Source organism: Protopterus annectens, chromosome 2.part0 (genome assembly GCF_019279795.1).
Source record: "Protopterus annectens isolate FY-2018-M chromosome 2.part0, PAN1.0, whole genome shotgun sequence".
NCBI classification, from domain to species: domain Eukaryota; kingdom Metazoa; phylum Chordata; order Ceratodontiformes; family Protopteridae; genus Protopterus; species Protopterus annectens.
The window spans coordinates 922021613-922048329 of record NC_056728.1 but is presented as its reverse complement, the minus strand read 5'-3'; the positions used below and the strand labels follow the sequence as shown (position 1 = coordinate 922048329).

At 38.3% G+C, this 26717-nt stretch overlaps 1 protein-coding gene across 1 annotated transcript in view; it reads left to right on the top strand.

The window, feature by feature from the left end:
* Nucleotides 1-11844: 11844 nt before the first annotated feature.
* The window catches only part of CCNG2 (cyclin G2), a 542514-nt gene continuing 527641 nt past the window's right edge, over nucleotides 11845-26717 (top strand). The window contains exon 1 of the mRNA XM_044061167.1: nucleotides 11845-12337. Coding sequence (XP_043917102.1) covers nucleotides 12335-12337 — 3 coding nt within the window. The 5' untranslated portion in view covers nucleotides 11845-12334. The remainder of the gene's footprint in view (nucleotides 12338-26717) is intronic.

The following is a 26717-nucleotide window of genomic DNA, read 5'->3' as shown; positions in this document are numbered from 1 at the left end:
TGATTTGCCCCACTGGATTGACAGGCTTCTTGAGTTCTCGTCGAACATTTCGAATTTTCCCCTGAGGTAAAACTGCTGTGTGTCGTATGGCCGGAACAAGGTACCCCAAATAACAACTGCCGGACCAATTCTCAGGTAACCACTTGTATGCTTTCCTACCACATACAAAATAACAGTCTTCTACTTTGGTAGTAACTTTACTATGTCCTGGCTCTGGATGAAACATTTTTTTGTCAACTATAATCAGTTGTTTATAAAGGTCAGCATTATGTTTTACTTCATCAGTTGTCCTATGCATCAGTTCAAAAAATGAATCATAGCTTCTGTTGCAATAGGAGCCTGTGTTATCAGTTTTATTGTAGCATCTATAGGGAACAGTCACATTGCAATTGCTCCAACCCACCTGAACTGTATCATTTTTGTAAAAACACACAGTCCCCTTCTGTTGAACAGACAAGTGCAATGCTACTTTATCTTGTGATGTAACATCTGATGTATCATAGACTAAATTTTCCCAGGTCTTGTTGGCTCCTAGGGGGACTGAAGTTAACAATAACCCCCGTATGCTGTTGGCAAAGCTGTGCAAATCCAGTAATTTGAAACATTGAAGGTCTCAGCATACACATATTTGATTGCCTGGTAAGTGTTGAAGTTTGGGTGCCACTCTACGTGCAACTCTCCACGTTTATTCAGTTCAGTTTGTGTGGCTGGGAAAAGGAATGGCCACAACAAAAAGATTATTGTCACTAGTACAGTCAACAGGATGATTATGCAATACTTCTGAGGAAACTGTTGTTCTGCATTCCTGTTTTCTCCAACTCTTCCAAATAGGTACATCTGGATCTTACTGGATCCTGTCATCTTTATTTCAGACATGCATTCTTACTGTCTGCCCTAATAGGACCTTCAGCACCGATGGTTTCTTCACTGGGGTTGAGATGGATCAGTCCTATTGATCTGACCCCCCTTTGTAGCCAGACTTTGTGCTGAGGGCCCCCGGTGGAGAGGTAAGATTTTTGTTCAGTTCAAAGTTCTTAACTAGTTTGCAGTGCATCAGGTGGATCCACAAAGCTCGCTCTGCGATTTTGACTGCAGTGGGTGTTGAAAGAAGCACCTGGTATGGACCTTCCCACCTTGGTGATGACTAATTTTTCTTCTTTATATTCTTCTCCCACACCCACTTCCCAGGGATCACTGCCACTTCCAATGTTTCAGTTTGTTCTTTATCTGAAACAGAATTTGACTGCAATAGATGTTTAGAATTCATGACTTTTCTCATATATTCAGCTAGTGTAAAATCTGCTTCCTGGTCTGAGGACATGAGAAGTTTCCACTGGGGTGTATAATAAGCCCTTCCAAATAGTTTTTCATAAGGAGTCAATCCTTTTGCAGTCAGAACAGTTCTCATGCTCAACAGTGCCAGGGGCAAACAATACAGCCAGTTCTTCCCTGTCTCAGCTATTAACTTTCTTAATTTGTTCTTTAATATACCATTGTGTCTCTCAACTAGCCCTGCAGATTGCAAATGGTATGCACAATGATTTTTTAAAGAAATACCAAAATGCTTACTTAACTGCTGTATGGTTTGGTTTACAAAGTGTGTACCGTTGTCACTGTAGATCCTTTCTGGAATGCCGAATCTAGGGATGATTTCTTTGACAAGTACTTTTGCCACCGTGGCTGCATCTGGACTTTTGGTCAGAAAGGCTTCCACCCATCTGGAAAACATATCTACAATGACAAGACAATACTTCTTATTTTCACATTTGTTAAATTCTATGAAATCCATACAGATAGTGTGAAATGGATATGGTGGTGTAGGGAAACTCCCTTGCTTGGGCTTTAACGCCCCTTGTGCATGATGTTTGTTACAAATTTGGCACATCAAACAAAATTCTTTAGAGTAGTTTGTAAATCCGTACGTTGTGAACACTTGGCTCACCAGCTGTACCAACCCCCCTGTTGAGATATGGCATTGCCCATGGCTCAACAAAGCTGCATATCTAAACTAATTAGATGGTAGTATCGGTTTCCCTTCTTTAGAGATTGTGCGCCTTTTCGAGAATTGCTCCTCGTTTTACCCATCTTTGTTTTTCAGCTTGCGTAGTGAGTGTCTGCATTGTTTTTAACATTTCCAAGTCTAAAATCTCAGAGGGTTGTAGTTCCTCATTTAAAAGAAATACTTCTGAAGCTGCTTGTTTTGCAGCTGTATCAGCTCTTGCATTACCTTTTGAAATTCTATCTTGTTGCTTGGTGTGAGCTGTGCATTTACAAATAGCTACTTTCTGAGGTAACTGAATAGATTCTAAAAGATCTAAAATAAACTGTGCATGATTGATAGGTTTGCCAGTAGATGTTATCACTCCTCGGTTTTTCCACTGTTGCACACAAACATGTACAGTAGAAAAAGTGTACTGGCTGTCAGTAAAAATGTTTACACATTTACCCTTTGCTAAGGTACATGCCCGTGTCAAGGCAATCAATTCTGCTGCCTGTGCAGATAAGTTGTGTGGTAAAGGTTTTACTTCTATAATCTGTGTCAGAGACTACTGCACATCCTGCTAGATTCTGTCCTGCAGGACCCCTTTTACACGAACCATCCACGTAGTATGTCACCTCGGCATCATCCTTGGGGACATCTATGAGATCTTTTTTAGGTAGTGTCTTTTGCTCAATTACCTGCAGGCAGCGGTGTGTTGTGCCGTCTGCAGGGGTTGGGAGCAAGGTAGAAGGGTTCAAAGTCATGCATCGTTCAATTGTCATATGAGGCTGACTCAACAATATGGTCATACAGGAAAGATGCCTAGCAGGGGAAAGATATGCTACCTTCTCTTGCAGTAAAATAATCGCGACTGCATGAGGCACTCTCAAAGTGAGAGGGTGGAATAAAACTACTGAGGCCGAAGCCTGCACTGCCATTGCAGCTGCAACTACTGCTTGTACACAATGGGGTAAGGATCATGCCACTGGGTCTAGTTGTGATGAATAGTAAGCAATGGGGCGTTGTTTATCTCCATGCTGTTGTGTCAATACTGATGTCATATAACCTTGCTTACAATCTACAGTTTGGAAAAAATGTTTATGGTAGTTTGGTAATCCCAGAACTAATGAGAACGCTATTAACTGTTTCAGTTTACAGAAAGCAGATTCTGCCTCTGGTGTTCATTGTAACAAATCATGTGCTGCCATAGGCTTTTTATATATCAGGTCAGTTAGAGGTGCAGATTCCAAGGCATAGTTTGGAATCCAGCTCCGGCAAAAATTAGTTGTACCCAGGAAGGACATCATTTCCTTCTTGGTAGTGGGTTTTGGTGCTTGCAAAATTGCTACTTTTCTATCCTCATCTAATGTTCTAACTTCCTTGGATATTACATATCCTAGGTATTTGACTTGTTTTTTCCAAAGCTGCAGTTTATTTTTGTTTACCTTATGTCCTTCAGCGGCTAAAAATCTTAATAGCTCTATGGTATCTTCTTTACAATCTTGCTGGGTGGGGGCCGCCAGCAAGATGTCATCAAGATAAAGTAAAATCTGACTGCCTCTTGGTGGGGTAAATCCCGCCAAGTTGATTGCCATTTCTTGTGAGAATATTGTTGGATTTTCACAACATCCCTGTGGTAGTCGCGTGTATGTATACCTTTTCCCCTGAAATGTGAATGCAAACCAATACTGGCTGTCAGGGTGTATCGGTATCGAAAAGAACGCATTGCTAATGTCTACCACAGAAAAATACTTCTGTTGAGGATTTAAATCATTCAACAGGGTGTGTGGGTCTGGCACCGTAGGTGCCCTTGGTATTACTGTGTCATTTACAGCTTGTAAATCTTGGACCATACGCCATTCTCCATTTGCTTTTTTAACTGGAAATAAGGGTGTGTTACATGGTGAATTGGGAGATTCTACTAGTATCCCTCCTTCAAGTAAGGCTGTTATAATAGGCTTTATCCCTGCCTCTGCATCTTTTCTTAAGGGATACTGTCTTTTTTGTGGTATGAATTCTGACTTTGGTGTGATAGTTACTGGTCCCGCTGTACGAATAAGTCCTACATCTGATTTTCCTGTTGACCAGTGAGTTTCTGGTATATTTTGTAAGGCATTCTCTTCCTCCTTTAATAGGAGTGCTAATCAGCTGTCCTTGCTAGACTGCAAGGGCACGGCTGGGTTGGTCTGAGTTATCCAATTCAACTTCTGTATTTGTATTCCCTGCTCTGACAGTTCTAATTCTGTCTGTTTCTCCCATCTTGTGACTTTTTCTCCTAGGTCTGCCCATTCTATGTTTTTGTTCTTGGTTAAGCTAACATGTGGTAATCGATTAGATTTATAAAGTGTAAAGAACTCCTGGGGCAATGAACAGCTGGCTACACTGTTCCCTTCTGTGTCCCAGTACAGATTACATAATATCAATCTGTTTGCATGATTTTTAAACAATTCTTGCTCATATTCCTTATCAGGTTCTGGTGTGTTACAATAATACAGGGTACAGTGCAACAAGTGTTGCTTATCAATGTCAAGGGAGGGGAACTTGCTGATGGCTACATTCATTAATTCTTTGGTCACAGTCCCTGGACCAGTCATAACCAAGTCCTGGCTGTACCAATAAAACATTTCACCCTCCGATTGCACTACAAAGGTATCAATTTGTCACTGTGCTTCCATACCCTGCATGGTTGGGACTACTGCTATACCAAACAGCCGCATAAGGTCTCTGCCCAAGAGGTATACTGGGCATTTTGCAGAAACAACAATTTTGCTTTTCTGAGTCAATCCTGAAACAGGATCAGTTATTGCAATGTTACGGGAGAGGGGCTCCCGATACAGCTGTCCATTAGCTGCTTTTACCAGTATGTAATCAGGTGACTCTGTGTTTTCTGGCAGTTTGGAGGGATGTATCAGGGTTCGTGATGCCCCTGAGTCACACAAGAATTTGACTTCCCTCCCTTCTACCAAGAGTGTAACTTCTGGTTTCGTGTCTGCTAAATAGAGCTCCAAGCTCAATAAAGCTAGGTCTAATATTTCATTTTCTTCACTGTCACTAACTTCTTGCACTTCCTCTATTTCTTCTGTCACATCCTCTACTCCCTCTATCACATTCTCATTTTTCCATTCTCTGCTATCCCCTTCTAGTGATTCCTGACTACCATATAGTCAGTCCTCACCCTCCTTGTCTTCTGTGGTTGCCTTCTTATTTTTCCTGCAATCCTTTGCCAAGTGTCCCTTTTTACCGCATTTGAAACATTCACCCCTTTTCTTTCGCCCTTCAAAATCCTCTGATCGTTGATCAGATTGTTTGTTTCACTGTGCATTTTTCCTGCCCTTTTTCCCCAGACTGTACTACATAAACTTCTGCTCCATCTTCTACAGAAAATACTTGAGCTTTCTTTTTCTTTTTGCTATTAAAATGCCTTTCGGCATGCCTAGCATACTCAAGTAATGACTGTAGCCTGCTTGTACGATGGTCTACCATGTGTTTTGTAATAAAACTGCTTATGGGTGCAATACTGCCTTTTAAAAATGCATTCTTTAACTGCTGTTCATATGGGGAAATCTTGTGTTTGATCTTCAGGAACCTGCATTCCACAGTGGTTATTAAAGCATTCTAATAATCTGGCATAATACCGGTCAATAGTTTCACCTTCTTGTTGGATGCATTGATTAATGCAAGTCCAGTCTGCCCTAGGCTTCCATTTTTCAGAGATGCAATCTGTAAGACCTTTTACTCTGTTGTCTAATTCTGCGCTGCTATGTGGGAGGGGTCTTTGTGCAGCATCATGGGGATTCCAGTTGCCACTAATCATGTGCCAATCTGGCCCCACAATTTGTCTAACTACTTTTTCTACCTCTTCTCCATTTAAGTTATAACTCAGCCTCATTCCTTGCAAATCTGCTGAGAATTTTCTAAAATTAACTTTTGGATGGGGAATTCCCTCAGTGGCTTTCCGGATATCTTCCTGAGTCCAGGGTCTATACACTAAAATAGTTGGGTCCTGATTGTCCTGTCCTGCCTGAGGATTGGGTACTTCTATAAGTGGGCATATTTCTTCTTCACTCATAGATCATGAATTCTTAACCATTTGATATAACTCAATGTCTTCTTTTGAGTTACCTGCCCTTGTTCGAGACCTGGTCCCGATGGGATCTCTAATATACGGTTTTATTTTCACAATGTCTCTATTTTCAGTGACAACAGGATATCGTGGGGGTGGAATAACCTGTTCACTTGCTTCATATTTTGGTAAGGGAGGCGGAGGAGCCAATGCTATTACTAAGTTATTGTCCTCCTTATCTAAAAACATTGTTTTTGAATTGTTGTTCTTTTGTTCCCTACGGATTACTTCCTCAATCCACCTGTGTGCCTGAGGAATTCCTAATTTGCGTTGCTTTTTTACCCGACCTTTGGAATCAGTTTTGAGCTGTTTGACAAGTTTGATAAGCGAGGATTTTTCTAATTTATGGTCAAATTCATATTTATTAATCCATTTTGAATAATATTTAATATTGTCGGCACGCTGCGACTGCATGTATTTTGCGTCTTCTGTTAACGGTGGATTTTGTGGTCTTTTTGTGCAATTATTACCCATTTTGTTCTACCCTTTTGATCGTTCCGTAACTTCTCTTATTTTTAACGTGGTACCACAGATTTTGTTATAGTCTCTTCAGAATGACTGCCTACTTATTCTGTTTCTCCTGATCTATGACAAGACACTAATCTTTTCTGTCCCTGACTTGTAAAATACAATCTTGACAAAAACAATACAAATCTAGTCCCTGATCTAAAACAGAAAACAGAAAGAAGTAGATTCACCTTACCTGAGCCCATGTGATTGATCACCTGTTCGGAGACCTGTCCTTAAGTTGCAGATCAGAAAGTGGCTGGCCTCTTTTGTACGACAATTCAGTCGGAGGGCTTTTCAAATAAGAAGAACCGATTTGGTTTCTTCCCCGTACGGTTTCAACCACCTGGCCCGTCTGATCCGAGGTGAAGAGAGAGTTCCGGTCCGAAGGACCAATCTGTCAAAGGAAAAAACTTCAAAGACCAATTCGCATAAGGTTCAAGTATGGCACCCATTATTAACTTGCAGCAAGGAGACAAAGCATGCAGGCAGAATGATTTGTCTAAATTACTAGTGAGCAGTATGCTACTTTTATACAGTTCTATGAAATGTTACTATTCTATTGTTGACGTAGTTAGACACAGCTTTCTGTATTACTCTACAGAAAATGTTACTTAGATTTCCTGCTGACATGTTCAGATTTAAAACTCACTATGTGTTACATAGAAAATGTTACTTAGATTTCCTGCTGACATGACTGGATTATTGTTGATTTACAAAAATATTTGAGAAAAACAACCTGGCCTTGGGGCTTATTTTTAGCCCACCACAATCTTTTCAATTCTTCAATTGTGCAGTTCTAATATATATGTGTTACATTTTGCCTAGATTCAAGGTACATTTCTCGCTTAGGTACAAGTAATTTTGACTACGGTTTATACTTTCAAGCAGCCTTTGTTTTCATTATCAATAGCTTCTAGCAGCTGTGTACTTTCTCATGGCATAAGCAGAAAATCAATAACTCTTTGTTAAGTCTCATGACACTAGCAGAAATAAAACACTTATTATTTTCATGACAGCAGAAATCAAATGCTTCTTGTTAATTTCCATGGCATAAGCAGATCATAGCTGCACATATTTTCATGACATAAACAGGATTGGAATGTCTCTAGTAGCTGTGCAGATTCATGCAGTGTGAACAGAATAAATGTATTAACCCTTTTAAACCTCGAATGCACTAAGCATGCATATTACTAATACATATTTTTCTAATTATATATATATATATATATATATATATATATATATATATATATGTGTGTGTGTGTGTGTGTGTATGAATATGCAAATGTTAAAAAGTATGGCACTGTCAAAAATGACTAAATTATAAAAAAAGTTCCACTTCCCAACCCAATAAACTACACTTTCCACTGGATTATCACCAGCTCAGCTGTTGATGTAAAGGAGAATGAAGCTCAAGCTGCATACCTCATCAGTTGTGCTACAACCAAGGGTAGTACCAGTTGTGAAATTAGCATAGCAAAGAGCTCAGCAGAAACAAAAATCCTACTGTTCTCTACTTTAATGCCTAGGAAATTGTTAACACCCTCCTTCCATTTGACTAATACTCAGAACAGAAGGAAGCGGTTGTTGTCCATCAAATCAACGTGCCAAGATTAGATAGTGAAAGCCAAAGATGGACTGAGGGTAACATGCAAACAAAGACATTTGTAATGGACAGGAGTATTCTCAGCCCAATATAGTAAAGCATCAGTAAAAGCATTAAAACAGTTGGTGCACAATAAAATTGCTACAAATACCAGCCAGAAACAGACTGTTCCAAAACTTGACAATTTCCTGACTGGAATCTTGCGCCACTCAATAAACATTCCTTTGAGTTTCCAATTGCTAGTAAAATATGATGTATTATCTGAGTTGTCTACAAAACCAGCTATAATTTCATTTGCCATCAGTGACTTTAAAGTGTCAAAATATGGAAGATGCCAAAAAGGTGGAATGATTTTGTTTCCTGTTATGAGAGCAAAGACTAATTTGTTCAGTTGCTATTCATAAAGTGCATACATATGAAGAATTAGAACATGTTGCAATGTCATACATGGTTGAAATGTTAAATGTATATCATGTTAATCTAGCATACTGTGCAATGTAAGGCTGATCTGATGAAGCTGTTAAGGGTGAAAGCGCTCATCTATTTAATATCTTTTATTTTTCAATAAACTGGATTGATTTTTAAACAAGTTATAAGTGCTTGATTACTCTGAAGTCTCAGATGAAGCTGGCTACAGTATGTAGTTCTTTTATCCTGATTTTAAGGAGACTCAGTCAGCAACGTCATTACTCAAGAACTACCAGTTTTTCCTATTGTTTAATGATTTTCCTTAAGGGTGGGAGACATACCACTAAGGCTGGAAAATTATTGTACCTTATACAAGGATTTGTGATTGACTACAGTTTATGTATTTTTATTGTGATTTTAAGGAGCCTCAGCCAGCAACTTAAACTTTTTACACCTCACTACAAGGATTTTTTATATATGTGTATATCCATATGGATATATATATATATATATATATATATATATATATATATATATATATATATCATATTTACTTAAAAAGAGATATGTAAAATAATATCACTTTGTTACCCATAAAACTTGTGTGCATGCAGGATGTCATGTGGTCCTGCTTGCTTTGAGCTACTGCCACACTATCATGTAAATAATGTGAATGGATGGATTCAGACCTGTCTTGTTTGTATTTTACTAAAAAAAATCTGAAATATTTTGTTTTTGTAATTGAACCCAACATACAATATTATAATCAGGCTAATATTGCTAATAACCAGTTGTGTTTGAGATGTGGATGTCAAGAAATTCTTTTCAAATGCACAGTGAAGTGAAGCTCAAAAGGCGAGTCCTGTCAATAAATGTCAACAATACCTAGTAAGACAGCTATGATTAATAAAACATGATCATAATTCTTTGTGATACATTGAGCTTCAGTTTCTCTGATCTACTATTAGTTACACAGAAAAAATATAACAGCAGAACATTTCTCATAACTTTGAAAAACATACAACATTTAGCTTTGCCATACAGAATGTGCGGCCATGGTGGTGCAGCGGTTAGCGTTGCCATTTCAAAGCAAGAGGTTCTTTGGTTCGATCCTAGGCTAGGGTGCCTTCTGTGTGGAGTCTGCATGTCCTCCCTGTGGTCACGTGGGTTTCCTCCGGGTGCTCCGGTTTCCTCCCACATCCCAAAGACATGCTGTAGGTTGATTGGAAACTCTAAACTGGCCTTAGGTGTGAGTGCATGTGTGTGTGTGTGTGTGTGTGTGTGTGTGTGTGTCTTTTGTGGAATGTTGGGCGCCAGGCTGGCAACTCGACACCGTAAAACTCCACTGCCAATCATGAGCGGACAAGGTGATCCGCTGTGGCGACCCCTAACTGGGAAAAGCCGAAAGAAGAAGATACAGAAATGTGGCCAGAAACAAAGCATACCTCTAAGAGAGTAACACCTTTTAGGAGCCATTATGCTTTAGTCTTACGCTTTGCATACACACAGCCCACCAAAGGGCAGTGCTGGATAATGACAGTGGCAGACTGAAGAGTTTAACATTTAAAGCCATTAATCTGCCAGAGGTACATAGATTTTGGATACTCTCTGAGAGTTAGCAGTAAGTCCTTTATGGTTTTCAAAGCTGTAGAACATTTTGTACTCCTGTGCTTTTATTTTCTCTCTGTAACTAGTAGTACACTGGGGCACCTGAAGTGCCATATACTATGAAGAAATTTATCTGATCTCAACTTCTTGCTATGTTATCTTGACATGAATGTCAAGATTCAACTTTCGAGCTCTGTTCACTCTTGAGATAAATATCTTGACATCCATGTCTCAAACACATGGCAAGCTGGTTATGACTGGAAACCAGATGATATCACTCTGTTATGCAAATGTATGACATCACAGAGGCACATAAAAAGCAGACCATGTACTACAATGCACTTACCTCTGTTGCAGGTGAAGTTATAGGTCAACACAAAAATGTGTTTCCTTGTCTGCTCTGCCTTCAAGGACATGACACTGTAACAAAGAGTGTTACATGTTTTCAAATGATTATATCTACAGACTAAGACTCTCAGTTTGATAAACAAATAAAACGGTCAATTGATGTACTGCACTTTTTGTTTTATCCAGGATGCTTACAGCTGACCTTGAGGAGGGCAAGGAGCCCACAGACAAATTGGGAGAAGTACATCTGATGGCAACAGATCAGTGAGACCGCCTTGCTATCAGTGAAGTCTTGCATTTTCATAAAGTACCATCCTTAGGATTCAGTGTTATGTAATTATGTTGTCATACCCCCTGCAAAATGAGATTGCTCTGCAAAGTCTTAGCATGCAAACACAAACTGGTGTAATTTCTCCCTGCAACACTGTGTTCTTTACAAGTACCACATCCCCTTTTAATATGTTAACTAAATGTCATCCTGTGTAGCGCTTTATAAGTTTATTACAGGAAAAAATGCAATCAACATTCTACCAAATAGCATAAAACTGTAAAAACACCCAGAATGTCTTGCATTACAACATAGCATGCCTAGCATAACGTTTTTCCATTTCACCAGGATAATATGTCTGAGAACTGAATAGAAACATACCTCTCAGCTCAATAAATCGGGACAAAGCCAATAAATAAGGGGGGGGGGGGCAAAGATAGGGACAGATTTTAAATATTGCTCATATAAACTTAGTAATTTGCTAGAATAACATGTTTTGTGTTGATATTCATTTTCCTGAGGAATATGAAGTTTGAAACTCAAAAGGGCTGTCATTATTTAGTGGCTTCAATCCTTAATGCTTTGCCAGAAAACCATAATTATAAGGAAATACCAAAATATGAGGCAAAAATGTGGACAGTTGAGAGGAATGAGATGATTATAATATATCTGTCCATAAATATTAGCGCAATGTAAAAACTTCTTGAAGTATAATTTCTTACTTACTATCGTCTATGTTAAACTTACTCAGTTCCTACTTCTGCATACTAATCAGAAGAATAAATTCTAGGATCTGTATTTACTGTAGCTTTACGAAGGTCTCGTTCTTTAGTACAGAAAAAACAGTCAACTGCCAGCTGGTTATCAGAATTCTAACCAATAACATCCATACCATCAGTTAAGCACATCCAACCAGCGGATGATGATTTACATGTACCGTTGAAATCTGGACATTTAAAAGTAGTTCTGCGGTTTTAGAACAGTTTTCATCCGCGAAAGAGAGCCGATGGAAGATGTTACAAAAGTGCGATACGCCTGTGGTTTTCGTTTTGTAGCTCAGAGCTCTTTGTTGCTACTTAGGTTGTTTCCCCTGAGACTGTTTAGATTTTTTGTTTTGTTTTGTTTTAGCAGATTAGCGTGTAATTAAGTCCTAACGTTATTATAGACGGGATTATTTTTTTTCTTGGACTGTTTACAGTTGTGGGACTGCTGTCACGGATGTGACGACATTCTTGTTGGGCGTTGAATGTAAACTCAAAACAAAGCTAGAGAAACTGAGTATTAAATGCAACATTACAGATTTCTGAGGATGAGGACCTTTCTTCTATTTGTCAATAAACAGTGAAGTGACTTCTCTCGAATATGGCTGTGTGAAGGAATTCCCCCGATTATGGATGTGTGAAGGAATTGACTAAGACTGTTCGCCAGGGTTTGGTTCTCTGCCTTTTCTTCCGTTTTGACTGTTGCAAACCGACTATTCAAATGGTGTGTATTGTAATGGTTTAATTTCTCGTATGAATTTGTTTTATTTGTTAGGTAAATTGTTTGTAATAAGCGTCCATTACCTAACTCTACTTCGAGAAATCTGTTTTTCTGTGGGGATGAGGGAGGGACTGGAATGGAACTTCTTTATTGTTACTTTTTTTTTAACTTGTCACATTTAGAACAAGTATATGACTGTCAGATATTAGTGTACACCTTTGACGAGATAAATTTGGGTGTTGTGTATTAAAAATAATAATCCACGAACAAATGCTGTGTATTGGAAAAGCTTGTTTACCAAATTGAGAGTCTGAGGACGGGACTGTGCATAAGTGGGCGTCGTCTGTGTGATTGACGTGCCATTGTTGCCAAATTGCTGTGATGTCTTATGTAAACGAAGCGTGAGTGATTGACATGCAAATTTGCCAGTGCCAGCAAGGATAAACTAGGAATCAAAACAGTGTCTTATCAGCAAGTCTCGCAGAACAGGAGCTGTCGCCTTCATAACAGTAGTTGATTAAGTTCATAGGCTAGACTAATGGCACGTGAGCTTTCACAAGTTTAGGCCAATGACACCCAGGATATGATAGTATTGCATCTTAATAGTGGGTCTTTGGGTTCATAGCTCTCAACCAATCGGGGACAAATCTCAACAGATTCAGGGAGACTTTTAAATACAGCTTGAGGCTTTAACAGAATTAACGAACATGAATTAATATAAATTTCCTGAAGTAAAATAAGTATTTAGCTGTTAATTATTGACCTTATTTATTAAGTATTACATGCAACATTACAGATTGCTGAGGATGAGGACCTTTCATGCCCTCCTACATACTCACCAATTTGACATCTTATGTTTATCAGAAACATGGCTAAAACCTACCATTAAAGACCATGAAATCACCCCACCTGGTTATAATATAATCAGACTTGACCGTACTACCAAAAAGGGAGGAGGGGTAGCAATCCTTTATAAAGGAGAGCTACAAGTCAGCACTATAAAACTGAACCTCCCTTTGGATAATAGAGCAGAAGTAATTATCTCCAAACTTCAGGTCAACACATGCAAAGCCATAAATATCACCTGTCTTTATCTTCCCCCAGGAAATAACATTAATACACGAGTATATCCTTAACTGGCTTTCTATTAATCTCCCTCAAGAAACCATAGTCCTTGGGGACGTTTGGCTTTCTATTAATCTCCCACAAGAAACCATAGTCCTTGGGGACGTGAATATTGATTGGAATTCCTGTACTGGTACAACCCCTGCCACCCATATCAACCTTTATGGATTCTCACAACATATAGACTGCCCTACCAGAACTAACACACTCCATAACAAAGAAAGTACCCTGGATTGGATACTTACTAATACCCCTCATCAAGCCTACGTAACAGGAACCCTTCCAGACGACCTAAGTAACCATTCTCTAACTTACATTATCAGACAGAAAACCAACATAATATTCCCTAACACTTTCAGAACAATACGCTCTAAAAAGCAATTTAACCAAGAACTTTTCCTAACAGAACTAAAACAATGTAACTGGTCACCATTAAAATCTCTCCCTCTAAATGAAACAGTTGAATACTTCAATTCAACATTCTTAACCATCCTTGACCACCATGCACCAACTCGCTCTATAAGAACCAAAGCTAAGCCCGCCCCTTGGCTCACCAACAATACTAAACAAAAAATCCTTCTTAGAAACAAATCCTTGGCAAAATGGCGTACAACTAAGAATCTAGATGACCGACAAACCTTTAGAGAACATAGAAATATTACAAAAAAAGCCATCCTACTAGACAAAAAGAACTTTTATCTACATTTACAGCAAACCACTGAAAAGGATCCTAGAAAAATTCTGGACTAGTATTAACAATCTTCTTTTCCCAGGCCAATCAATCTTACCCAACCCACAAGGCTCAAACCCTGGCAATCCCACACACACAGCCGATGCCTTCAACTCTTTCTTCACAGATGCCATCCAAACTCTAGCTAGCCACCTATCCCCTGATACCTCTAACCTGCCCACCTCTTCTATAAACCTACCTCCTTTATTTCACTTACAACCAGTATCTACTTCCTTCATTTCCTCCCTTCTTCAAAAGTTAAAACCTAATACTCCCGCAGCCGATAAACTGCCTGCAGAATTCTTGCAAAAAGGAGCTAAAGCCATTGCCTATTCCATCTCCATTCTGATAAATAGATCTATAAGTGAAGGAACTGTCCCATCTATCTGGAAAATTTCTCATATCATCCCACTACACAAAGGGGGGAACTCCAATGACTTCTCTAACTTTCGCCCTATAGCTTTACTATCCCCTATTGCAAAAATTATGGAAAAGTGTATCCATAAACAACTTCTTAACCACCTTCTCCAGAACAACCTACTTGCCAACTGTCAACATGGTTTCAGACCTTCCCACAGTACTACCACTGCTCTGCTGTCATTCACTAACTGCATTAACAATAACCGCAACAAAAATCTTCTCTCATCTGCAGTTTTCATTGACTTATCTAAAGCTTTTGACATGGTTAATCACCAACTACTCCTCCATACACTGAACTCTCTTTCACTCGATCCTCTATCTATGAGCTGGTTCAGATCCTACCTTGAAAACCGCCAGCAGGCTGTACTCTGGCAAAGTAAACTATCGAATCACCTCTCCATCTCCCTTGGGGTCCCACAGGGCTCAATACTAGGCCCACTCTTATTTTCCATTTATATTAATGACCTGAGTTCTGCTATTCCTTACTCCACCTGTATTCAATATGCAGATGACTGTACCATAATCTGCTCAGCCTCCTTTCAAACTGAACTTCATAATCTTACTCAAAAAGCTTTCAACACTGTAGAACAATGGTTCTCACACAGCTGCCTCCTCTTAAACCCCAAGAAAACTAAACTACTACTCTTTACACCAACCTGAAAGTCCACCTCTTTCCATTTCAATCTCACTTCTAACAACGGTACTCTTATCACTCCTGAACCAACCACTAAACTGCTAGGAATAACAATAGACAACAATCTTAACTTTGACACTCATATAAACACCACAATAAAATTAGTTAACAAAAAACTACGATCCCTTTACAGAATTAAACCCTATCTTATACCAGAAGCTAGGACCACTATAGCCAGAACTCACCTAATCTCCACTCTCCTCTCTGCTTCTCCTATATACACTAATCTCTCTAAAACAACCTCAATAAACTAGCAACATCCTATAACAATATTGCTAGATTTGCAACAGGCTCTCCTTTTAGAACCCATCACTGTCTAAATCTACGACATCTAAACTGGCTAGAACTACTTAACCAGCTCCTACTTCAGCTTACAATAATCCACAAGACCCTGTATCAACCTAGCAACACCCCAATACTCTCTACCCTAGTTACACCTTGTAATAATCTCAAAAATCTATGCTCCTCAAACTACTGATCAATACTACTAAACCCAACAACTCAGCAGGTGAATCCTTATTCTCGAACTCTGTTGGAAAAATATGGAATAAACTACCCTCAGAAATCACTTATCAGTCTTCTATTTCGCTTTTTAAGAAGAACCTAAAACTATACCTCAATAAACACTGGCTATGCTCCTGTACTAACCCAGACTAATTATTTTCCTGTCCTCTATACCTCACCCTACATCCTTTCCTTTCTTTTCTTCCATTTACGTATTCTTTAAAATACTATTATACAACATGTATCTTGCACCTGATCATGAAATCACTAAGTGTTTTGCAATTTGTATGTACCTGTGGGGGGGGGGGGGATAAAAAAAAATATTATAATTGGCTTTAGTAATACTTGCTGTTTTATAATATCTGTAATAACTTCTGTTTTAACTATGTATGATTTCTTGGAGCTTTTGGACATGTATCCAGCTAGACTAGCCCGGTCAACAAATGTAAAATAAATAAAGTATAATTCACCACCTTTTTGTCCAAGTGGCACTAGTGTTAAGAGGGACAGAGCTAAAATTTTGAGTCAAAATCAGGGACGTCCCGGAAAATCAGGGATAGTTGAAGGGTATTGGGTTTTGGAGGAGCCCTGAGTCATTTTCAAAATGCTTATGCTGACATGGGCAGTATCACGGGAATGAATTTACAGTTCCCATCCATTTATCCAAATTCTTTTTAAAGAAGGTGAGGGACAAGCTTTGTTTTATGAAGATAGGAAGTTTATTCTATAGAGAGTAGCCTTTGGGATGTGAGTCTGTCTCTTCAGCAAGTTCTCTTAGTCGCAAATAGGTTCAAGTCCATGGAACGTGTAACATTTGTATAACTTTTCTGCGAATATGTAACATTTTCATCAGGGCTGGATCAGAGAATACCATATCTGTCAAACTCTTTGTGCTAGAAATCTGGACAATGTCTGACAAAATGGGGGACAAAGGCCCAAAAATAGGAGGTGATTTTAAATATTGCTGTTATAAAGTTGGTAGAGTAACACAGGGCTTGTCAGTGTGCATTTTCTGAAGGATTTGAAGTCTGAAACTCAAGTGTATGTCATCATTTAGTGACTTCAATCCTCAGATCGTCCCAGTGATTTGCCAGAAAATCATAATCATAATTTTTTATGAGGAATAGACCAAAAAATATGAGGCAAAAATCTGGACATTCTGCGAGAATCTGGACAGTTGAGGGATATGGAGAGTGCCTTTAGATTAGGCATAAGATGCCTTTCAATAAACTGTATGAGATGAAGTAAAGGGATAGGTCCTTTAGTCGATCTGCATAAGTCGTGCATCTTAGGCTTTGTATTTTTTAGTGAGAAACCTGTGGAGCTGCTCCAGTTGGTGCGAGTGTCTGGTTTGATACATGAAGAAAGGATTATTGTACTTGATTTATGGGTCTGACAAGGGCCAAGTACAGTGGCAGTATGTTCAAAATAAAGTCCATAAGCTGGTAAGGCACGCTCCAACCACAAATTAATTCAGCAAACAAACAGATGTGTACTCCACGGCTGATATAAACAACCTTTAATAAAACAAAACTCGTAGCGCAGAAAATTAGGTAAGCGCTTTCACAGTCTATATCACGACTGCTTCTTCCGACTTAATAAACGCAGCCTCATTCACTATATGTAACAATAAAGAACCAATTAACAACTTAATGAAGTCATTGTCTAAAACAAGCTTGTGAAGATGAGAATACATTCAAAAGTCAATATTGCATACACATCTCATAAAACTCAAAACTCTCATAAAAAACACCCCAATTAAATAGGTAAAAAAACAATCGCATATATATCTCAAAATCATCAAGCAGTTGCTTTCAATACAGGTTTCAAAGAAACCCTTTCATTCAGCCCAGGAAACCTAGATGTACTATCCACTCCTGTTTTCAGTTCCATCAGATTCTTAAAATCCCCGCCCCTAATATTAGCAGTTAAAATCTCTAAAGCTAAAAACTTAAAACTATGACTTTGCCCATGATCTAGAACATACTGGGCTAACTCATTTGTTACTTTCTTATTCCTAATATCATTGACATATTCCAAAATTCTATCTTTGAAGTGCCTCTTGGTTTTCCCTATATAATATACATAACATTCTATACAATAGGCAAAATAAACTAAATCTTTAGTCAAGCAATCTGCATATAGTGAAGTATCAATCACAAAGCCTCATGTGGGATGTTTGAATTAAGTGCCTGCATGAATAAGTCTACATGCTTTATATCTCCTGCATGAATATTGAACTTAAACTTTGGTGTCCCCTTAACTGTTCTACTCACTCTCTCATCTGACTGTACTGTAGCCCAGTTTATGTTAATAATGTCACAGATCACTTGATATTACTAGAGTAAGTGTCATCCTGACATCTCTCTCTCTTCCTGTCCATGACCAGGAAAAGATCTATGATGGTCAAAAGTTTACCAAAACTATCTCTTTCAGACCTTGGCTCCTCAATACAGCCATCAACCTCCATGCTGCTATAGCGTCTGTCTAAAAAAAATTTTTCTCAGTCCCCCTAAGGCATCTTTGAGGCCCTTTTCATCATTATGTAACCTCACAGTCCTTAGTACTTGTCCTCTAACCACATTACGAGTGGTGGGGGTGCATACCAGTTTTGTGCAGTAGTGTATTCTTTTTACACTCCTTCCTAAATATAGCCATCTTAAGACTGCCTCCAGGATTTTTACGGACTAAAACGTCTAAAACATTTAAAGATTCTCTAGAAGGTGTACTCAAACTTAAAGGGAGTAGTGGAGTGTAAATAATCCACAGACCTGTCTTTATCAGCTCCGTGGGTCCTTTCCAAAGAAAAGCACTTATAATCCCCCTCTACATCCTCCATTATAAAAATTTTTGAGGCACTAGTTGAAAAGGAGTTGAGAAAGAACTTTAAACCTAATAGATATTGATTTAATTTGACAAAGGATGAAAGGTTATTGCATAATGAAATTAATAATAAGAGTAATGAAACCGGACAAAGGGGGAGGGACTGTAATTATGGACAACATTTTATATATAGGAAAAATGATGGAAATTTTAAATGATACTAGCAGATACGAACAAGCATCTAGAAACAAAATAAACATTGCTTACAGTAAGATTGATTGCGTACTTTGTATTCATTGGGACTGATAGAACCCTCCAATAATAAATCAATTTAAAACTTCCAAACCTGTAATCTCTTCTATTTTTGGGATTCCCAAGACTCGTAAAAGATATGGTTTGTTCCCCAATGAGACCTATTGTAGTGGTTCCAAACCCCCAGTTTTTGGCTAGATTTGTTGATCAAAAGTTAAAAAGAATGAATTTACAAAGTACAGGTTTTTTGAAAGAGTCTTGGGAATTTCTTAAAGTAGTGAATGACCATTTTTATTTAGTAAGGACATGTTTTTTGTTACCATTGACATTACTGATTTATTTTCTAGTATCCCCCATAAATTTGGTCTTGAGTGGTTCGAAGAAGCTAGTGCTGAAAAGGGACTTTTACCAGTGTGATCTTAACACTAATGGGAATGATATTAGAGAATAATTGTATTGTTTTTGAAGGCGAGTAGTGACATAGCTATGGGGGCAAGTTGTGCTCCCAGCTATGCCTGTGACGCCCGTGCCCTGGTGCAGCAGTCAAGGAGCCTCAGTCCTCACCACTAACACAAGTGAGGGGAATCTCATATAGGAGGAAAGGATAACAAATACACACAGTGAAGTGCAATTTCCTCGGTCGGTCCGGGTCTGGTCGCTCCCTTGCTCTCCAGGTCCCCAATAAAACTCCCTACTGCCACAGCTATAGGGTGCAGATCTCAGCCTAGTGGGCAAGCTAAAACCTCCCGCACCCTCTCTATCCAACCAGTGCTTCCTGTCCCTGCCCACATAGCTGACACACACACACACACACACACACTTTGAGAAGAGTTTATACAACCACACAGGCACTCCTGGGAAAGTCAGACACACAGACACTCCTGGGAAAGTCTGGTACAGGTTCTCCAGCTGTGCCCCTTTTTTCCAGACTATATGGTAGTACCAGCTGCCACCACCCTTAATATTTATCAGCTACCCAAAGGCCCTTAAAAGGGTGTCCAATTATTACTGTGCAGTATTATACAATTGGTAGTATAGCCCAGGGCTAAAGCTATTAGAGTGGCTTCGTACAATTTTAACAAAGACATGCAAGTACTCTAAAGAGCTTAAATTATCTCTACAAAAACAACCCCAGTTGAAAGGCTTTTAAAAATATTTAATAACAAATAGTCAAAACACAAGACTATACTTTTTACTACACAGTGCTAGTCGAGTTCAGAGATCACAGAGAAATACTTAAAATAATTAAGTAGGACAGTTCTGACTTCACAGAAAAACACTTAGAAATAGCTAGAAACTAGAAAGATTAGACTAAGAGAAAACACAAGTCTAAGATAAACTTACACATAGAGCAAGACGGTGCTGGTGAGTTGGATGGTCAAGACAAAAATGCTTAATGCTCTCTGATTCTCTCTGTTTTTAAAGTCATATTCCTGCTTCACATTACATCATTCTTCACACTTCCCTCGGTTCCCAGGCTAACATAAACTACATTTACATTATTCACCTCTGGGCAGAAACCAGAGCAATAAAGGACATTTATGCATGCAAATTTTGGCCATTAACTCTGGCCTTAAAACAATAGACAGGATGCCTCATTCTAGACTTACTGACTCTGAGTTTTAACATCAAAGGGTCACAACCTACTTCACTTGGTCAGTAGAGTTCACTGTTACATTTTTTTCCAGTTCCACATGTAACACAATTTTTACCATTTAAGGCGACAAGTCTGTGGTTTACATTAATATTTACAGATGACAGAGATTCTATCTGGTTAGGCTGGCAGCTTTCACCTATCTTCACAATGCCAATATAATTTTATGGGGAGAGAAAATATATTAAGTCTGTCTATGCCGAACTCTGGACCCTATATAAATGTTTCTTGGACGGTATGATTATTTTTTGGATTAGTAGTTAACAGCAGTTGAAGGAATTATTGAATATATTGGTCAAACTATGCAATTTTTTAAATTTACTTAATCTCTTGATTCTAAATATTATATTTGGATGTAACTGTACATAAAGTGGAAGAAGAGAGTAGGTTCAGATCTATTTTTTGAAAGATTACTTTTTTCAATTCTTATTTATACTTTATGAGTACACATCCTTGTAAACAAAACAGAAGAATAGTGAAAGGACAGTTTATTAGGGCTTCCGGGATGACCTTGGAGGAAAATGATTTTTGGATAAAAATATGTTTTTAGAAAGAAAGAAAATATCCATTAACCCTTATTGAGGAGGTCGTTAAGGAAATAAAAAGGGATTGGGGTACAAAATACTTTCCACTATTAGGAAGGAAAGATGCTACTATTTTTCAGGAGGGTTGAGTGAGGTACCATGGGAATATAATAGTGTTATTACCAACTACCATCAGGACAGTCATATTGCCACTAAGATTATCAGTAAGTATTGGGACTTATTTGAAAGTTTCTCATATGTGGCAAACTTGTTTGTGGGTTCCATACACTTTTTATATTTAAAAAGAATTAAGTGCATGAAGGATTTGGCAACAATGGCGGAAACATCAGAAGAGTTGGAACATACAAATGTGGGAAATGTAAGCAGTGTGCGTTTATTTTGAATGGAAGTTCTGTATATCTTCCTGGTAGGGATAAATTAATAGGAGCTAATGAATATTTTAATTGTGTAACAAAAGGTTTAATATATGTAATGACTTTTGAGAAGTGTGAATCCTTCTATGTGGGTAAAACTGAAATGAGCCTCAGAAAGAGGATTTATGAACATTGTTATAGTATTTAAATTTCTAATCCAGAAGTGGCCTTTATAAATGCACATGATCTTGTCCTGGTTCTAAATTTATTTTTTTGTGTTAGAAACAGTGCCCTGGAACATTAGAGGTTGTTTATGGGAGAAGATCGTGTACAGAGAGACTTACTGACAGGTATACAAACTAACGAGTATCCTGGCTTAAGCAATAATATTTCAATAGCCCCCTTATTGAAACTAAGAGCAGCAAGGTTGTAAGTAGCTATTTTAGTTTTATTTAATATTTCTAAGTGTAGTTGGTAGTTTTTGATAAGGCACTAGTTATACAGTTTTATTATTCTAAATATATGAATACTTTTTGTATGGCTCTTCCATTAGGCAGATTAAGTATACATTTATCATTTTAGGATATGGGAATTATTTAATAATATAATTTTTTTATACAATATATTTTAAATAGTAATTTATTTTACTAGTAGTGAATTAATATAGATATTTAAAGTTTTAGAATGCGAGGATTCCGAAGTATCTTTCTTTTACTGTACGTTTGATGCTGGACACTAGAGGGTGCTAGAGTTTGCTAGATTTTTACCTACACTTGACATACGGAAAAATAAGTTTTATTATTTATTTTATTACTCATTTTTTAATAGTTTTGAAGGGATCTTTGAGTAAAGTAAGGTATGAGTGTCATCTGTATTAAATTTCATATATATATTTTTAAAAGTGTTGTTTTAGTTTTAAGTTTAGCACATGGAATGTTTTTGGATGTAATTGCTTTATTAATTGTTTTTATTCTTTGAGTTTATTCAATTAATCAGGTACCAAATGTGCATGTAAATACTTTGGAAGTTTAAATTGCTATCGGTGCTGAAGAAGTCTGTTTTCTGAGACAAAAAAAAAACGCGGTGAGCCAGTTAAGTGTTTATTGTACGTTTTTTGTTTTAGTTTGCTATTAAAGTCTTTGTGGTTACTTTCATGGTTAGTCCTGCTTCAGAGTGCTACCTTTGGGAGTGTTTTTGTTGGCATTTTTGTGTGTGTGTGTGGAAAGGAACCAAAAGGAGAAAAAAAAACAAAGGATAAAAATATCATCCACAAATCTTCTATAACATATGATATAGTCACTAAAATCCTTGTTCCTAAAAACAAAACCTTGCCCCCATTTAACTAGGGCAAGGCTGGCATGGCTATTAGCACAGGCTATGCCCATAGCTACCCTAACCTTTTGCAAATAATGTTTCCTATTAAACACAAATATTATTGCTAAGACTCAGAGGCTATATCTAGAGTAATAAAAGAAAACTCCCTATCGGCAACTACATCACAGGTGGCATAAAACAAATCATTTAAAAAAATTTGAGTCCTTTAAAACTGTTCCAGTCGTATCAAGTATTGGTTGTAAACTCTTTTCTACAAAGATCGAAAGGGGTTCTGTAACTCACTCCTTACTGGATACTGTCGAATGCATCGGGGGCATGCCATATCTTTATGTATCTTCGGTAAAACATGAATAAAACATGAAGAACACGTATCACAGGGCACTTTACCAGAAAATATTTAAACAAGTCTTCATTAATAACATTCGTTATGAGCATATCAAATAAATAAAATTGTAGTCTTCCTATAAACCCAGAAACCTGGTTCTTAGAAATAAGGTCATACACTGTCTCTTTACTCAACATATCAATCATCCGTTTTTCAATCATCCGTTTTATGTAAAGACTCTTGTCTAAAATCAGTATGCCCCCACCCCTATCAGCTGAACGAATCTCAATTGATGACAGTTTGTTGTTTAAAAGGCAATTATGTTATAAAAACATAAAATATATATAATGATGATGTGTCTTTTGGCTTTTCCCGGTTAGGGGTCGCCTCAGTGAACTCCGGTCCGCTAATGATTGGCAGTAGATTTTTATGTGCCGAGTTGCCAGCCCTGACGCACAACCTTCAACGAAGGTACGCCCATTCATGCATGTCTCCACACAGAAGATGCTTTAGCTGAGAATCTTCTTATTGTGAGGCGACAATGCTACTGCAGCATATATATATATATATATATATATATATATATATATATATGGTGACTTTCTCAAATAATTCTACCAGATTGAGTAGACAAGATCTCCCTTTAACAAAGCAAAATTGAGTGCAGAAAGTTTGTGTCATTATTGATCAGGTGTATGATAAATCTCTCCATGACCTTCAGGTAAGACTGGTCAAGCCTGTGGACCTCTAATTCCCTGGGTCAGTTGATTGGCTCCCTTGTGCAGAGGGATGACTGTTGCAGTCTTCCATTTCTTTGGCACAAGGCTCACTCAGAGGCTGTGGTTAAACAGGGTTTCTAGTGACCCTGATATATTCTGTTTTTAAGCTATTTAAGAAGGATCCTGGAATGTTGTTGGGACCCATGGAGGCTGTATTTTTGGCTTTAGCGAGTGCCATAAGGACTTGTTTCCTCATAATGACCAGTAGGGGAATGGTTACTGGGATTTCTTTGGATGTGGTAGGAGGTGATTGGGAGGAGGAGTTTAATCCAAACATGTTGGCCAGCAGGTTTGTAATAGTTTCAGGTTGGGTGTAAGTGTTGCCATTCATGAGTAGTTCTGCACATTGAGAGTTTCTGCACATTTAAAAAAAGCCTTATGGTTATCCTTCTCTTGGGAGGCTATCTTTGCCTCGTAGTTCACTTTAGCAGATTTGACCAGCTCTCTAATTTGTTTTAGATAGGTGTGTCTTTTTGCACTATTTTGTCTGTTCCTTCTTGGCTTTGGAGATGATTTCTTTCCTTTTGTTGAATAGCTTATTTATGCTAGGGGTCCAACAGGGTGGGTTGTTTTTGCTAGTAATCATAAGCTTGACGCTGACAGGTACTGCCTCCTCCATGTTGTAATGAATGTGGTTTTACAGTGCTTTTGTGTACAGCACAGTAGGCCGCAGTGTCATCTGGGTTTGGAGGGGCTTGGAAATTTAATAAGCTGTCACTTGGAGGTAATTGGCCTTAGCAAAGTTCTTAATGGTTTGAAGTTTGATGGGGGTTTTAGGGTAGTTTTAATACTAAAAGAGATCATTTTGTGGGCAGATCTTTCCAGGGAGGGGTTCATGCATGGGAGGGAGCAGCATCCCCCTGTTGTTCGTGTGTACTAGATCTAGGATATTTGTATCTTTATTTGGGGAGCCAGCTAGTTGCTCCAGGGTGTTTGCATTGACTAATTCTATAAGTAGGGAGACTCATAATTCACTTGCTCAGAGGTTTTTGGAAGTGTAGTTGTCACCCGTAAGTATGGTGTTAGGCTAAATGTTAAGAGATTCCATTCGGTTTAGGTAGGAGGTGTGGTTGTCTAGACTTATGCTAGGGGATCAGTAGCTAGCAAGGATATGATGGGGGATCGCACCTATGGTTAGTTCGGCATAGAGCAGCCAAAGTGAGTCATTTTGTTGGACCAGTATAGCTATTTACTTAGCCCAATTTACTTTGCCTTTATGAACACAGGATGAGGGGTGCCTCCAGGGAGTAAAGTTTTTTTTTTAAATCTCCTAGCAGTGAGCAGCAGTGCCTTTAGGTGAGTGAGTTTTTATTATGTTGTAGGGTTTAACAACTTGGCATGGCCTAAAAATGGCACTGTGGAGATGGATAAAGTTTTTGTCAGTATCTGGAAGCCAAGTGGTGACAAGTGCAAACCACATCTGGCAAAGCATCATGGTTTGTCATTTATTTCTCTGCAGGCTGACAAGTAATGATCCCATTGTTATGACACCAGAAACTAAACCAATTGTTGAGTCATTTTTTTGCTGGTACTGTGATTGTCATCATTGGTGAAGATAGAATGCTACTCAAGGCTAGAGTCCTACCCACCTAGGACACACATTCATTGAGCTCCATGTTTTCCAGTGAGGTACGTCTTCGGTTGTTTATGCCGATGTGGACTGTGACCATGTCATACTTGTGCTTTGTGGTTTAAAGACCTAATACATGCGTTATCTAGTGTCCTGGCTCCAGACAGACAGCTCACTGTTATCTTCTCTTATTTAGCCTGGTAAGGGGGACATCAGTATGTCTTTACTAGAATGTTTGGCTCTGTGGTCTGTTGCCTTATGGGCTTGGAAGCTGAGTTACTATGATTTTCAAAGTTGTGTGAGGTGCTGACTTTGTGTCTGCAGGGCCACTGAGAAATGCTTTTAAGAGGTCTTGGGAGGTTTGGGTAGATTACATGTGAATACCTCCAAATGTGTGGGTCTGTATGTTTGTTCACTAGTGTTGGTAATGAATGTTTCAGGTGTAACATTGACAACTTAGTTTGCATTTTTCATGTGTGTGTGTGAGCCTTGCCTTGCCTCCAATAACATTGTGTATCTGCATCTGTCACACACTGTATGTATGTTCTAAAATTAAATGGTCACCCGTGAATGGGGCTGTGAAGATAGGTAAAGGTTGCCAGCCTAGCCAGATAGAATTTTGTAGATAATTCTGTCATTTGTAAATATTTATTAATATAAACCACAGGGTTGTTCTCGTAAATGGGGGGAAAAAACTGTGTTAAAAGTGGAACTGCAAAAATGTAGCAGTGCACTCTGCTGTAACAAAGCTGATAAGTCAAGTCTTTGATGTCAAAACTTGGAGCTAATATGTCTGGATGGAGTTCTGCCTATTGTTATGAGGCCAGAATTAATGGTTAGAATTTGCATATATAATTTCTTTTATTGCTCTGGTTCCTGATCAGCTGAGAGTCTGGTAGCCTGGGAACCAGAAAGAAATGATGTAATCTGAAATGAATCGATGGTACTGTGTTATCAGTTTAAGGACAGACAGAATGAGAGCATTAGAGCATTTGTCTTGAGATCAACTCACCGCTCTGCCTGTGTCTATATGCAAGTAGATTCTTAGAACTGTTTTCTCTTAGATATAGCTAGGAAATAGGAAGATTAGTTTTTCTGTGATGAGAGAACTTTTCTACTGTATTATTTTAAGTATTTCTCTGTGATCTCTGAACTCTTGATTAGCACTGTGTAGTAAGTATTATCTTGTGTTTTTATTATTTATTAATGCATATTTTAAAACCTTTCAACTGTGGCTGTTTTATGTAGATATAATTTAAGCTCTAAGAGTACAT